Below are 13,181 nucleotides of genomic sequence, written 5' to 3'. Positions count from 1 at the left end.
ACATTTTTTAAATAATTATTTTATTTTATTCATGTTTTATCTCCCTTTTAATTTATTTTTGTTTGTTTTAGTTCTAGTCATTCTTGCCTACTCTGCATTTTTAGAGGGGAATTATTTATCTATTTCCTTTGAGCATTTTCCATCTAATAAATTACAGCAACATAAGTGGTGTGACGGAGGAACCTGATCACAGGCAAGGCACATCCAAATGCCATGTCACCTGACCGTATTTGCTATTTGCGCTGCCTTTTAGAATATGTTTGGCACTGCCTAGTGGTTGGGACTGGTAATATATATTTTGTGTATCCAAATATTTTAAATGCTATGCATTATATGTTTGTCTGTTCAAATATAGTTTTAATGCATCAGAGAAGTGGTTCCCAAAGTGGGGTCCGGAGCACCTCAGAGAGATTTTATGAGATTTCATGTCAAAGTAAAGTGTATTAAAAATAAAATGTATTATTATTGTTACCACCATCATTATTATTACTACGGGGAGAGGCAAAGCCTGTCGACAAAACAAGTACATTGAATAAAAATAATAATTATAAATGTACATTTCTTTGCTACAATATATGTTGCAATGTTGCTTTTCTTGTAATTTCAGTCAAATCAAATAAAAACAAATTCCTTTGTAAATATATTATTATTGGGGACCCAAAAAGATTTTCGGAATGATAAGGGCCGCGAGGTTCCGAACTTCGGGAATGACTACGTCAGAGGATTAAGTTTTGAAGCGACAATAATTACTGTTGCCATAAGGGTGCGCTAGTGGCATTTTTTTTTTTTTTTTTTGCAACATAAGTACGTGGAGTCAGAAAGTCTTCAAAAAAGCAAACGCACCTTCAGCTTCATGGCCGAACAAATGCAAACACATCTTTGAAAGTCACATGCGTCTCATTAAAAAGTGACAGCGTAATCACACGGGGAAATATTTTACTTTGAACGTGGACTTCCTATAAGGCACTGCTAAAGCGCGCTTTACGCATTTGCATCCAACAGCCGCGGTGCGCAAAGGGAAGAGAGAGCCATCACGGGGGATGATTTACAGCCGCACACTGTTGCGTTTGCCAGATTTTTGTGAATAAAATGGCAATAACAAGTTGTGTTTTTTCGCTATCGTATGGGAAAAAGTAATTTCCATATCTTTGGTCAGTTTGCGTAAAAGTGGAACATCTAATCTTCAAAAACCTGAACAGAAGTTGATCGTCGTCAGGTGAGTATAGCTCTTGATGAAAATGTTAAAAATGGAATTGACAACATTCAATAAGGCGTCCGTTTTACTTTCTGTTGGATTCAAGGACGGACTATGCTAAGTTTGATTTATGATGGAGGGAGCAATGCTCGTTTTTTTTTGGTTTCTAAACATAAACTGTATGTTGACTAAATGAATTGCCTAAAAAAATGACCAAAATGTGACCATCATCTGACCAATTTTATTGCAGCCTACTCTCTCCATCTCCACTAAATACTGTTTACCCTTCTCATTTGTGTTGGCGCGAATGTGACAGGCAGGACGTAATTAGGCTAAATGGTTGTGTTAAAAGTCTGTTGTTGTCAAGAGGAAAGACCGTTTCCATGTTTGCTTAGTTTTGTCGACCAGTCGCACTTAAACTAACCAGTGCGTGCGTCAGGTGTGCCATGCTGTCCCCGTGCAGAGGTGACTCGAGGTGTGAGTGTCGGACTACAGCTGGAACTGAGCTGTAATATTCAACATTATGATATCGTTTTGTTTAACTCTACACAGAATATGTCCAGCAATAGGCATTGTATTATCCTGGTGTATTTAATTCAGTTGGTCTGTTGCATGTGATAAAATGTAATCCAGCTGGAGCTATTCTGATCATTGTGATGTTTATTTTGAAGTGTTTTGCATATTTGACACTGGTAGCACAACAAAAGAGGATAATGCTATTGTCAAATGTATTTATGATTGGATATATACTGACCTAAACAATGAAAGACTTTGATCCATGTCTTAATAAATGATGAGGGAAGTGAATGAAATAGTGTCAAGTTGAGTCCAGCATCCACAGTGTGACATCACAGGGCAGATTGGGAGGAGTACGTTGGTTATGACACATTAGTATCTTAGCAACAGACAGCATCAGCTTCAGCCACAAACCACATTTGCCAACGTTGCCTGTTTGTCCTTGAGTCCCCAGGGATTATTTTATATACATTGTGTAGTAGATGGATATTATTTCCAAGTCATAATATCACAGTGGTTTCATGGTTATGGGTAGCCATTACTAGACCACTGCGAAGATTCGGTACAGAAGTGGGTGTGGAAAAAGGAAAATACACAAACCTATCCTTTCTGATGGCTAGCCTGTATCTTAAGTGCTGCCTTGATTGTAGATTGCAATATCAATTATAAGGAATATGGTTTTTTTGTGGTGATCCAAGAAGTCATCTAAAAATCATGGTAACTCTAATAAACATGTTGACTGGGGTGACCACCTGCCCTCACCCCTGCACATAGATAATGATCATTACATAATATATCCGAGACTGGATGTTCAATATGGGAAAAAAAACATATATTTTTTTCTCATATTGGTGAATCGTCAATCTAGATTTTTGATTCATTATTTGCTGATTCTTGAACTTAGACATAAACTTTATACCTATACAAACCTCTGCTCAAACAAAAGCCAGTGCTTTACTCCACTATCATTTAACACACACAACTCTTCCATTGTCTCTCATCCAAACTGTAATACTATAGTGTTTCTGCCAAAGAAATGGCTGTAAACAAGACAATTATGAAGTCCCATGAAGATTATTGAGATTGACCAAAATTGAGATTGAGATTCAATTTTGATTAATGGCCCAGTCTCTGTGTGTGTTTTGGAGTTGAACAGCAATTAAAATGATTCCATCCATCCATCCATTTTCTTCCGCTTTATCCGGGGCCGGGTCGCGGGGGCAGCAGTCTCAGCAGAGATGCCCAAACTTCCCGATCCACACACACCTCCTCCAGCTGTTCTGGGGGGACCCCGAGGCGACACCAGGCCAGCTCGGAGACATAGTCCCACCACCGTGTCCTGGGTCTTCCACGAGGCCTTGTCCCACTAGGACATGCCTGGAACACCTCCCGCGGGAGGCGACCAGGAGGCATCCGGAACAGATGCCCGAGCCACCTCAGCTGGCTCCTTTCGACGTGAAGGAGCAGCGACTCTACTCTGAGCTCCTCCCGGGTAGCTGAGCTCCTCACCCGATCTCGGAGGGTGCGCCCAGCCACCCTGCGAAGGAAACTCATTTCGGCCGCTTGTATTCGCGATCTTGTCCTTTCGGTCATTACCCAAATCTCATGACCATAGGTGAGGGTGGGAACGTAGATCGATCGGTAAATCGAGAGCTTTGCCCTCCGACTCAGCTCCCTCTTCACCACGACAGACCGATACAGCGACCGCATCACTGCTGACGCCGCACCGATCCGTCTGTCAATCTCACGCTCCATCCGTCCCTCACTCGTGAACAAGATCCCGAGATACTTGAACTCCTCCACTTGAGGCAAGGACTCCCCACCGACCTGAAGAGGGGAAGCCACCTTTTTCCGGTGGAGAACCATGGCCTCGGATTTGGAGGTGCTGATTCTCATCCCGGCCGCTACACACTCGGCTGCAAACCGCCCCAGTGCGTGCTGAAGGTCCTGGTTCGTTGAAGCCATCAGAACAACATCGTCCGCAAACAGCAGAGATGAGACTCTGAGGCTCCCAAACCGGACACCCTCCGGCCCCTGGCTGCGCCTAGAAATTCTGTCCATAAAAGTAATGAACAGAACCGGTGACAAAGGGCAGCCCTGGCGGAGACCAACACGCACCGGGAACAGGTCTGACTTACTGCCGGCTATGCGAACCAAGCTCCTGCTGCGGTCATACAGGGAACGGACAGCCCTTAACAGAGGGCCCCGGACCCCATACTCCCGGAGCACCCCCCACAGGGCACCACGAGGGACACGGTCGAACGCCTTCTCCAGGTCCACAAAACACATGTGGACTGGTTGGGCGAACTCCCATGAACCCTCAAGCACCCGACGGAGGGTATAGAGTTGGTCCAGTGTGCCACGACCAGGACGAAAACCGCATTGTTCCTCCTGGATCCGAGGTTCAACTATCGGCCGGATCCTCCTCTCCAGCACCCTGGAGTAGACCTTACCGGGGAGGCTAAGGAGGGTGATTCCTCTGTAATTGGAACACACCCTCCGATCCCCCTTCTTAAAGAGAGGGACCACCACCCCGGTCTGCCAATCCAGGGGCACTGTCCCCGACCGCCACGCGATGTTGCAGAGACGTGTCAGCCAAGACAGTCCTACAACATCCAGAGACTTAAGGTACTCAGGGCGAATCTCATCCACCCCCGGAGCCTTGCCACCGAGGAGCTTTCTCACCACCTCGGTGACTTCAGCCCCGGTGATGGGCGAGCCCACCTCCGAGCCCCCAGCCTCTGCTTCCTCATTGGAAGACGTGACGACGGGATTGAGGAGGTCCTCGAAGTACTCCTTCCACCGCCCGACGACATCCCCAGTCGAGGTCAGCAGCCCCCCACCCGCACTGTAAACAGTGTTGGTGAAGCACTGCTTCCCCCTCCTGAGGCGCCGGATGGTTTGCCAGAATCTCTTCGAGGCCGACCGATAGTCTTCCTCCATGGCCTCCCCGAACTCCTCCCAGACACGAGTTTTTGCCTCTGCGACCGCCCAAGCTGCAGCACGCTTGGCCTGCCGGTACCTCTCAGCTGCCTCAGGAGTCCCACAAGCCAACAAGGCCAGGTAGGACTCCTTCTTCAGCTTGACGGCATCCCTTACTTCCGGGCGCCACCACCGGGTTCGGGGATTGCCGCCGCGACAGGCACCAGAGACCTTACGGCCACAACTACGAGCAGCCGCATCGACAATGGAGGAGGAGAACAGAGTCCACTCTGACTCCATGTCCCCCGCCTCCCCCGGAATCTGGGTGAAGCTCTTCCGGAGGTGGGAGTTGAAGACCCCACTGACAGAGGGATCCGCCAGACGTTCCCAGCAGACCCTCACAACACGCTTGGGCCTGCCAGGTCTGACCGGCTTCCTCCCCTGCCAGCGGATCCAGCTCACCACCAGGTGGTGATCGGTTGACAGCTCAGCCCCTCTCTTCACCCGAGTGTCCGAGACACGCGGCCGGAGATCAGATGACACAACTACTAAGTCGATCATCGACCTCCTGCCTAGGGTGTCCTGGTGCCACGTGCACTTATGGACACCCTTGTGCTCGAACATGGTGTTCGTTATGGACAAACCATGACTAGCACAGAAGTCCAATAACAGAACACCACTCGGGTTCAGATCGGGGAGGCCGTTCCTCCCAATCACTCCCTCCCAGGTCTCACTGTCGTTACCCACGTGGGCGTTGAAGTCCCCCAGCAGAACAGTGGAGTCCCCAGTCGGAGCACTATCTAGTACCCCTCCCAGGGACTCCAAGAAGGCCGGGTACTCTGCACCGATGTTGGGCCCGTAGGCCGAGACAACGGTGAGAGACCTGTCCCCGACCCGAAGGCGTAGGGACGCGACCCTCTCGTCCACCGGGGTGAACTCCAACACGTGACGGCTGAGCTGGGGGGATATGAGCAAACCCACCCCAGCCCGCCGCCTCTCCCCGCGGGCAACTCCAGAAAAATGGAGAGTCCAGCCTCTCTCCAGGAGTTGGGATCCGGAACCCAAGCTGTGTGTGGAGGTGAGCCCGACTATATCTAGCCGGTATCTCTCAACCTCCCGCACAAGCTCAGGCTCCTTCCCCCCCAGCGAGGTGACGTTCCATGTCCCGAACGCCAGAAGCTGCGCATGTGGACCAGGTCGTCGAGGCACCCGGCCTCGACTGCCACCCAGTCCTCTCTGCACCCGACCCCTACGGATCCCTCTGCGGGTGGTGAGTCCACAGGAGGGCGGGCCCACGCCGTCTCTTCGGGCTGTACCCGGCCGGGCCCCGTGGGCAAAGGCCCGGCCACCAGGCGCTCGAGTTCGAGCCCCAACCCCAGGCCTGGCTCCAGGGTGGGGCCCCGGCTGCGCCATGCCGGGCGGCGTCACGGTCCTTGTTCTTTCATTGTCCATAGGAGTCTTTAAAATGATTCTGTCGGCCTTAATGTAATATATAGACCTGTCTCACTTTTCTACTTATTGAAGTGATCATTCTATGTGGGACTATTTTTGGAATTACATTCTACAATTTGATGATGTCACATTGTTCATACAGAGGATATGGACCCATATCCCTCTGTGGGGGGTGGGGCTCTTTAAAACAATCTCCAAAAATATTTTCCTGATCATTGTTAGTGATATGGTCCACAAACTTGCCTTGTAGTTCTTTTGGCTTGAAGTCCTTTCCACTGCCAACGACTGTAATTCAGTAACGTCACCACTTTTTGATACTACTGTATGATAAGATTTCATTTTGGGTAATTTAAGATGATGTTGATGTTAACCCTAGACAAAGATGCAACATGAACAACCCACTTTCTTCTAATTGCTGTGTGATTTCTCTTATAGTTCACTTGTCATCATGTGTTGGAGTTACAGTAATGTGCAATCTGTATGTGTAGGACCATCCAGTGTGAGCAGCATGGCCTACACTTTGAGCTCCACCACTGATGGTCAGACCCGCGTTGGCCCCCAGCACTGTGTTACACGAGTGGAGCTTTCTGTCACTGCCACCAGCCTGTTGGACCGAGATGTAGCCTCCAAATCAGACCCCTTCTGTGTGCTGTTCCATGATGTTGACGGGAACTGGGTGGAGGTAAGATACCAAAGAAAGTCGAGCTTTGCATGAAACAGCCGCAAGATGGAGGACAGTCAGGCAGAACAGTTTGATAATGTTTTCATTATCAGTGGTGCTTCTTCCTGTGGCGCAACAGGGGACGGTATCAGACGAAGGGTGAGCGGTACGGAGATGTAGAAAACAGAAAGGATGTGGTTTTTCAAGGTTTTTTTTTCCATTGCCAGTTTTAGTTTTGTAGTTTCCCTTTGATTGTGGCACGTGTTTTTAGCCAGATCCAAACACATGAAGTCTTGACCATCTGGCATAAGGATTGGCATGCTGTGCCCAGTACGCTGGCACAAGAGTTGAGATAGTCCAAATGTGCTTCTTTTTACCACAATACAGACCTTTTATTTAAACTTGGACAGAACTGTAGTATATTCATGGTATGCAAATACTATGCACACAAAATTATATGCTCTGTCGTCCATGTTCTCCTTTGTCAGTTTCAAAACTGCCTGATTAGAGAAGGTTTTATCGGTAGACCCAGTGTCTACCTCTGCAAACAAGGAAACAGAGGATACAGACAGAACGAAGTAGGGTGCTCATTTTTTATTATTTAAATGGCATAAAAAGAACAAAAAGCCACATTGTGAAATCAGGGTTGTATCCTTTATTTGAAAAAAAAACAGAAAATAACAAGGCAAATGAATTGATCATTTTTGTTTCTTTTCAAGAAATTACAATGTTACAGAGCTCACACAGACGCAACAAATCATTAAATTCATGCATCAAACAGCCACATACACGTGTATCGAAAGTGTTTGGAACTGGAATTATGGTCCCTCTGATGCGCTCGGATGGACTGGCTCTTTGGTGCCATCAGTGACTGAAGGTGCGGAAGTTGATCACCTCCAGAGCATGAAGAGGGTGGGACGGGTTGGGCACGAGGGCTTCAAGCTTGGAGTCGTTCTTTCTGTTACCTGTTCTGTCACCTTTCTGTTGAGGAACTAGCTTTGTTTGTTTTGTCTTTTCCTGTATGCGCTGGCTGTATAATCCACACAAAGTAATTATGAGGGCATTGTCAAAAGTATGTACGTTGATGCTAGCGAGAAAGATTGGATATAACAACATTTCTCCTGTAAACGTATGCCTGTTTTCAGCCTGCATTGAATTGCTGAACAGAAAATTAGTATCTCTGTATCTGCGAGATTTGTCTCTCAGTATGTTTGGCAAACTAGAATCTAGTGGTAGGAAGTAGTAGAAAAGCAGGTGCAGCCAAGTGGCAACTGCAAATGACACGTTGGTTAAATGTTGTCCTTCCTGCCCTTCTCTGACACTCACAGCTTCGTGTTACTTTCACAATGGACAAGGACGTCACTGATATCAAAACCATATTCCCAGGATAAAGCAAGAGACTCTAATGATTTTGAAATATTGTACTTCAAAATATCTGCCAAGATTGCAAGATTGTGAATGCAAAAATCAGCTTATGAAAATAATATTCTAATGGTATTGAGTGCGCAAATATTTGTATCTGTTTCACATAATCAGATCGTTTATGTGAAACGTTGTCTAGTGAGGAAGAGTTCTGACGTCTTTGTTTATAACAAACCTTTCAAGTTTGTACCACCCGTTTTGTTTTCCATTTTGACCGAATAGATTCTTTTTTAAGAGAAGCACAGGAAAGGGAAAACTGCGCTAAAGTTGCCAAAGAGTAGCGCACTGCTGAAGTTTGTGTAGGCTGATGCAGGGCCGCGGGGCAGGCTGGCGGTGTGTTCATGTGTGCAGGAGCGATGCATGTCTGTACGTGTGGGCGGGCGCCTCAGGCTGGGGCGAGCTGTCGGTCAGCAGGGCATGGGCCTCCGATGTGAAACTGCACATGGTCTCTATGGTAACGGGAGGGGAAACAAAAGCTTAGTGCCGAGAGCGAGGGAAGGACGGAGGAGGAGATGCAAGACTTGAAACCTTTTATTTTGGTAAATAATCTTGCTCACAGTTTGCCGTTTGTCTCATTTGCAACGAGCTCCTTCATTTTTTTTCTTTTAAAAACTGATATTTACTTTATGTATCACAGGATCAGACAAACATTTATTGAATGAGTAGTGGTTAACAGCTTTATTACCACCTATAGGACAATAGATTTTTGAATGATTTCTGTGTCGGGGAAACAGGGCTCATCATAGCACTGAGACTGCATTGGTCAAAGTTGCCAACGACTCATTAGCTGCAGACACTGGACTGGTCTTAAGCCTTCGACACGATCAACCACAACATTGCCCTGTCCTGAGGAGGTTAGAACGTGAGGTGGGCATCAGAGGAACAGCCCTTTACTGGCTTCAATCTTAGTTATCTGATTGTTAATGTAAACCGTTTTCACCTTGCTCCAAAGTGATCTATGGGGTGCCACAAGGGTGCGTGCTCAGGCCAATTCTGTTTATGTACATAATCAGACATTATTCACTGCTATGCGTTGCACAGCTCTAAACCTACATTTTAGACAAAGCTGCCCTTGGATAATGATTCAGAGGGAAGTACCAAGCACTGAAAGATTCTTGCCACAAATATAGCCTATGGGATCTTATTGATGGAGTGAACAAAAATTCTGCGGTACCATGGTTGTATTCTTTATTTATGACCCCAGCCCTGTACCTCCTGATCCCTTTCCGTCACTCTGTCTATCTTTGTCTTGTGAGATGGAGGTGTGAGAAGCAGCTGGCTCCACATGGGAAAAAGGGGGAGATACAAGAGCAGCCTGTGACACAGAAGAGGTGTGAATAAAACACAGAAAGAAAAAGACAATTTATAGTGGTCCAAAGTCCAGGAGCAGACCGCAGCAGTGGCATCTCACCAAAGTGGATCTCAGCTATGCAAATGACGTGGCACAGTGGCTGACTACTCTGGCTATTTTCTAAATCCTTTGATTCTCTTTTTCTCGCAAGCTCCTAATCCAAAAGCTAATCTCTGCCGTGTTGAAGGCACTGATATAACGTGCAACTGGGTGAACTTGTATATTTGCAAGACTTCCCTCGATGAAAAGCATATTGATACTCATTAGATTGTCTATAGTGTAATAGTAAGAGTGATGTTTTCTCAATGGCCTAGCTGTCAGTCATATTTTAAGGTTTTCGGGAGAATAGAAAAACATTTTCATAGAGATTTATTTGTGTTAACTAGAATCCTAAATGAGGATCTAGGCTAAAGAAGCAGCTATGTTTGAAATGGAGCGCAGGATGTAACAAAAGTTTCTTTATCAATTATTAATGAATCACCAGCTTGATGTTATGGTGTGGTACATTACATTTTATGAGTATAATGCGTGATTAAAGTTAGTTTTATTGTCAATTTCACCAGTACAGAGAATTGAAATTATGAAAAAAAAAACATCAAAATAGATCCCGAGAGAACAGCGAAAAATAATGAATGTTATTATCACATTGTGGGTTCTGTCATTGTGCTGTATTTTAATTGTGGTGATCATGCAGACGTATTTTTTAAACATGTTGTATATCAAGAGTGTTGTGAGGCCATACACCGACCCAGTCCAAGGGTAAATACACACATTATGCTGGGTGCGGGGCTTAGTCACAGTGAAGAGTAGCACGGCCAGAGAGTTTTAGTCACTAAACCTGGTTCAGAGGTTTTAGTGCAAATAACAGGACTCTCTACTGCTCTCGCACACACCCACACACGCTGCTCTGTCTGCAGGCTGTCCGGATAAATGAAAATTAACACTGTATGTCAAAGCAGGGCACCCTCACAAAAACAGTTGAGAAGGATCAGTGACAGTTTGAAAGTCCAAAATATAAAAGCAGTACTAAGCAACTTGTTTACCTTAATAAATCCTTTTCGTAGTCCCTCAGGGGGTAATGGAGCTCAATAGTCCCACCCACTCTTATTAGCATTGACTTTTCGAAAAAGTCAACTATTAAGAGTTTAACATCACGGTTCCGGCTAATCAGCTATGTGCTAACTCACGGACATGAAACAAACAAGGTAAAAATTAAGATTTGTCTAAAACGTTCCTGCCACTGTGTGTCAACCTGACCCGCGTGACCTTGGAGGTCGGGGAAACTGTAGCACTCGGAAGAAACCTGGCTGGCTGCCCTCTGTCTCCTCTGATCCTGTGAAACGGTGCAGCGCCTCCTGGGTTTGTCCCTGTTTCAGAGCGTGGTGTCTTGCACTGGTCAGCTCCCCCTCCTCCTCCTTCCTCTTCCTCCTGCAGCTCCCTCCGCTCCACAACAGTCTTTCACTTCGCGTGATGCCTCCACTGTGCTGCAGGTGTGGGGGCTCTTGATGCCTCTTCAGTGTCTCAGAAAAGGAAATTTGTAGGTCTCAAATGGGTGCATTTTGTTTACCTTTAAAAAGCTGCTTTCCTCAGGAGCATTTTGGACTCTCAAAATAAACAAATCCACCAAACCTCCACAAAAACATGGCAAAGACGTACAAAAGTATCCAGAAAAACAATGTGGAACAGAAACCACAAAGGCAATTTGCAGAAAAAGGTAAAGAATGTATCTGTACCAGGAGAGAGGGATGTTGCTTCCTGTTTACACAAAGCCAGTATCATTACTAATTGCACAGGTAAAAACAAAAAAAAACTTGAAATTGAGATATTGGCGCTTAGAGAATTGCCAAGATATGGATTTCTTTTCTTTTTTTGCCACCTTGTTCACTTCTACCTACTGTATATGTTTGTTGTTTCGTTCCCTTTAAACCACTCCCATCTATCCCTGTCTTTCTTAAATTTGCACCTGTATGTTGTTGTTTGCAGCTTGGCCGAACTGAGACTGCCGTGAACAACTTGAACCCAGTGTTTGGAAAGAAGTTCCATGTGGACTATCACTTTGAGGAGATCCAGAAACTGCGCTTCGCCATGTTCGATGAAGACAAGTGCGCCTCACAGCTCTATGAGCACGACTTCCTGGGGGAGTTCATCTGCAATTTGGGAGTGGTATGGCTGCCCCATTTCACTAAAAGTTTCAAATACAGTGTGACTGCTTAGGAAGGACAGGCCTGAAAGTTATGCTTGAACGTCTCACTTTTTAATGATCCAAACTATAGATGCCCAAACCTGGCTTAAACCAGGAGTGAATAGGCATACTGTTGCACTGTACTAAGGAATTGACATATAAGATACATTTGACCAATAATTTTGTTAAGTTATAAGCAGTGTAGATGTTTGGTCTTCAAATCAAAAAGTGTATTGACTAAATCTGATGTCTGTATTTGATGTCCTTCAGATTGTGTCGAATAAGAAACTACACAGACCACTAATCCTGGCCAATGGAAAGCCGGCTGGTAAAGGATCTATTATGGTAAGATCATTATTTTGCAGTGCATTTTAAAACTGCAGTATTTTTTGCATCATGATGTCTTTTACGATAGTTCTGCTAAGATGTCTGTCACGACTGCTTCTGATGCTCTTGCTAGTCCGAGTTGCTGTAGGTGCCACTATTTCGGTTGCTGCTAATGTTGTGTTGTAATGTTATTTTAGATAACAGCTCAGGAACTGTCTGACAACAGAATCATCACTTTAAACTTGAGTGGGCGCAAATTGGATAAGAAGGTAGGCTTTTAGACCCTCCACACGCAAACACACATTAAACCAGCCCACACACAGCGCATCTACAGAACATGCTATCACACTGCTCACCTTTGGGAAACTGGAAATCAAGTCTGTGTAGGATTTATATATTTTGGTCTAATGCCAGCGGATTGAGAAGTAGATACAGGATAAAAGGTCTTAGGCCTGTTCATTAGGGCCACACACCATACAGTAATTGCAGCCAAACAAGCAATTTCCTAGTTAGAAAATGCAATGTTGTTATTAAGGTGAAACAATAAAAATCTGTTTTCATAAAGTTTAGTCACCATGTACAAGAGTGACTGTGTTGTTGGGACTTCTGCAAACATGTTCTCATATGCCTGTGATTCTAAATCTTGTATTTATTTAGCTGTTTACATTTCATTCTTCTCTAATCTTATGTTTATGCTCTGGGACATTTTTTATTGTAAATCTTTTGTATCTAATCACAATCATAATATATGTCTGAAAAATTGCAATTTGTTATCTTTTCAAAACTGTGAAGCGTCTTTATTTGATCATTTATATTTAAAAAAAAAACATACAATGTACTGTACAGTGAACTACAAAGACAGTGTTGGAAGGGATTGTCTGTTGCTCAAAGTGCAGAAGGTCAATAGTACAACTTAAAAATTAGTTGCGACAGGAATACATTCAATCTCTCACTGTCGCCTTTGTAGGATTTTTTTGGAAAGTCAGACCCCTATCTGGAATTTCACAAGCAGGGGGAGGATGGCAAGTGGATGCTGGTGCACAGGACAGAGGTGAGTCGAGCACCGCTCTGTCCCTCCTGATAACTGTCATTATTGTCGACCATGAGCTGTCATTGTCAACTAAACCGCTCCTTAAACATGATCACCCACTCC

General features: G+C 45.2%; 1 protein-coding gene across 1 annotated transcript in view; it reads left to right on the top strand.

The window, feature by feature from the left end:
- The first annotated feature begins 837 nt into the window (after positions 1-837).
- The window catches only part of cpne2 (copine II), a 30,963-nt gene continuing 18,619 nt past the window's right edge, over positions 838-13,181 (top strand). Inside the window, exons 1-6 of the mRNA XM_079567233.1 lie at positions 838-1,216; positions 6,574-6,767; positions 11,503-11,682; positions 11,972-12,046; positions 12,226-12,297; positions 12,996-13,079. Coding sequence (XP_079423359.1) covers positions 6,594-6,767; positions 11,503-11,682; positions 11,972-12,046; positions 12,226-12,297; positions 12,996-13,079 — 585 coding nt within the window. The 5' untranslated portion in view covers positions 838-1,216; positions 6,574-6,593. The remainder of the gene's footprint in view (positions 1,217-6,573; positions 6,768-11,502; positions 11,683-11,971; positions 12,047-12,225; positions 12,298-12,995; positions 13,080-13,181) is intronic.

Source organism: Gobius niger (assembly GCF_951799975.1).
Source record: "Gobius niger genome assembly, chromosome: 12".
NCBI classification, from domain to species: Eukaryota; Metazoa; Chordata; class Actinopteri; order Gobiiformes; family Gobiidae; genus Gobius; species Gobius niger.
Note: the sequence above shows the minus strand (reverse complement) of the source record. Positions and strands in the feature narration are given on the sequence as shown.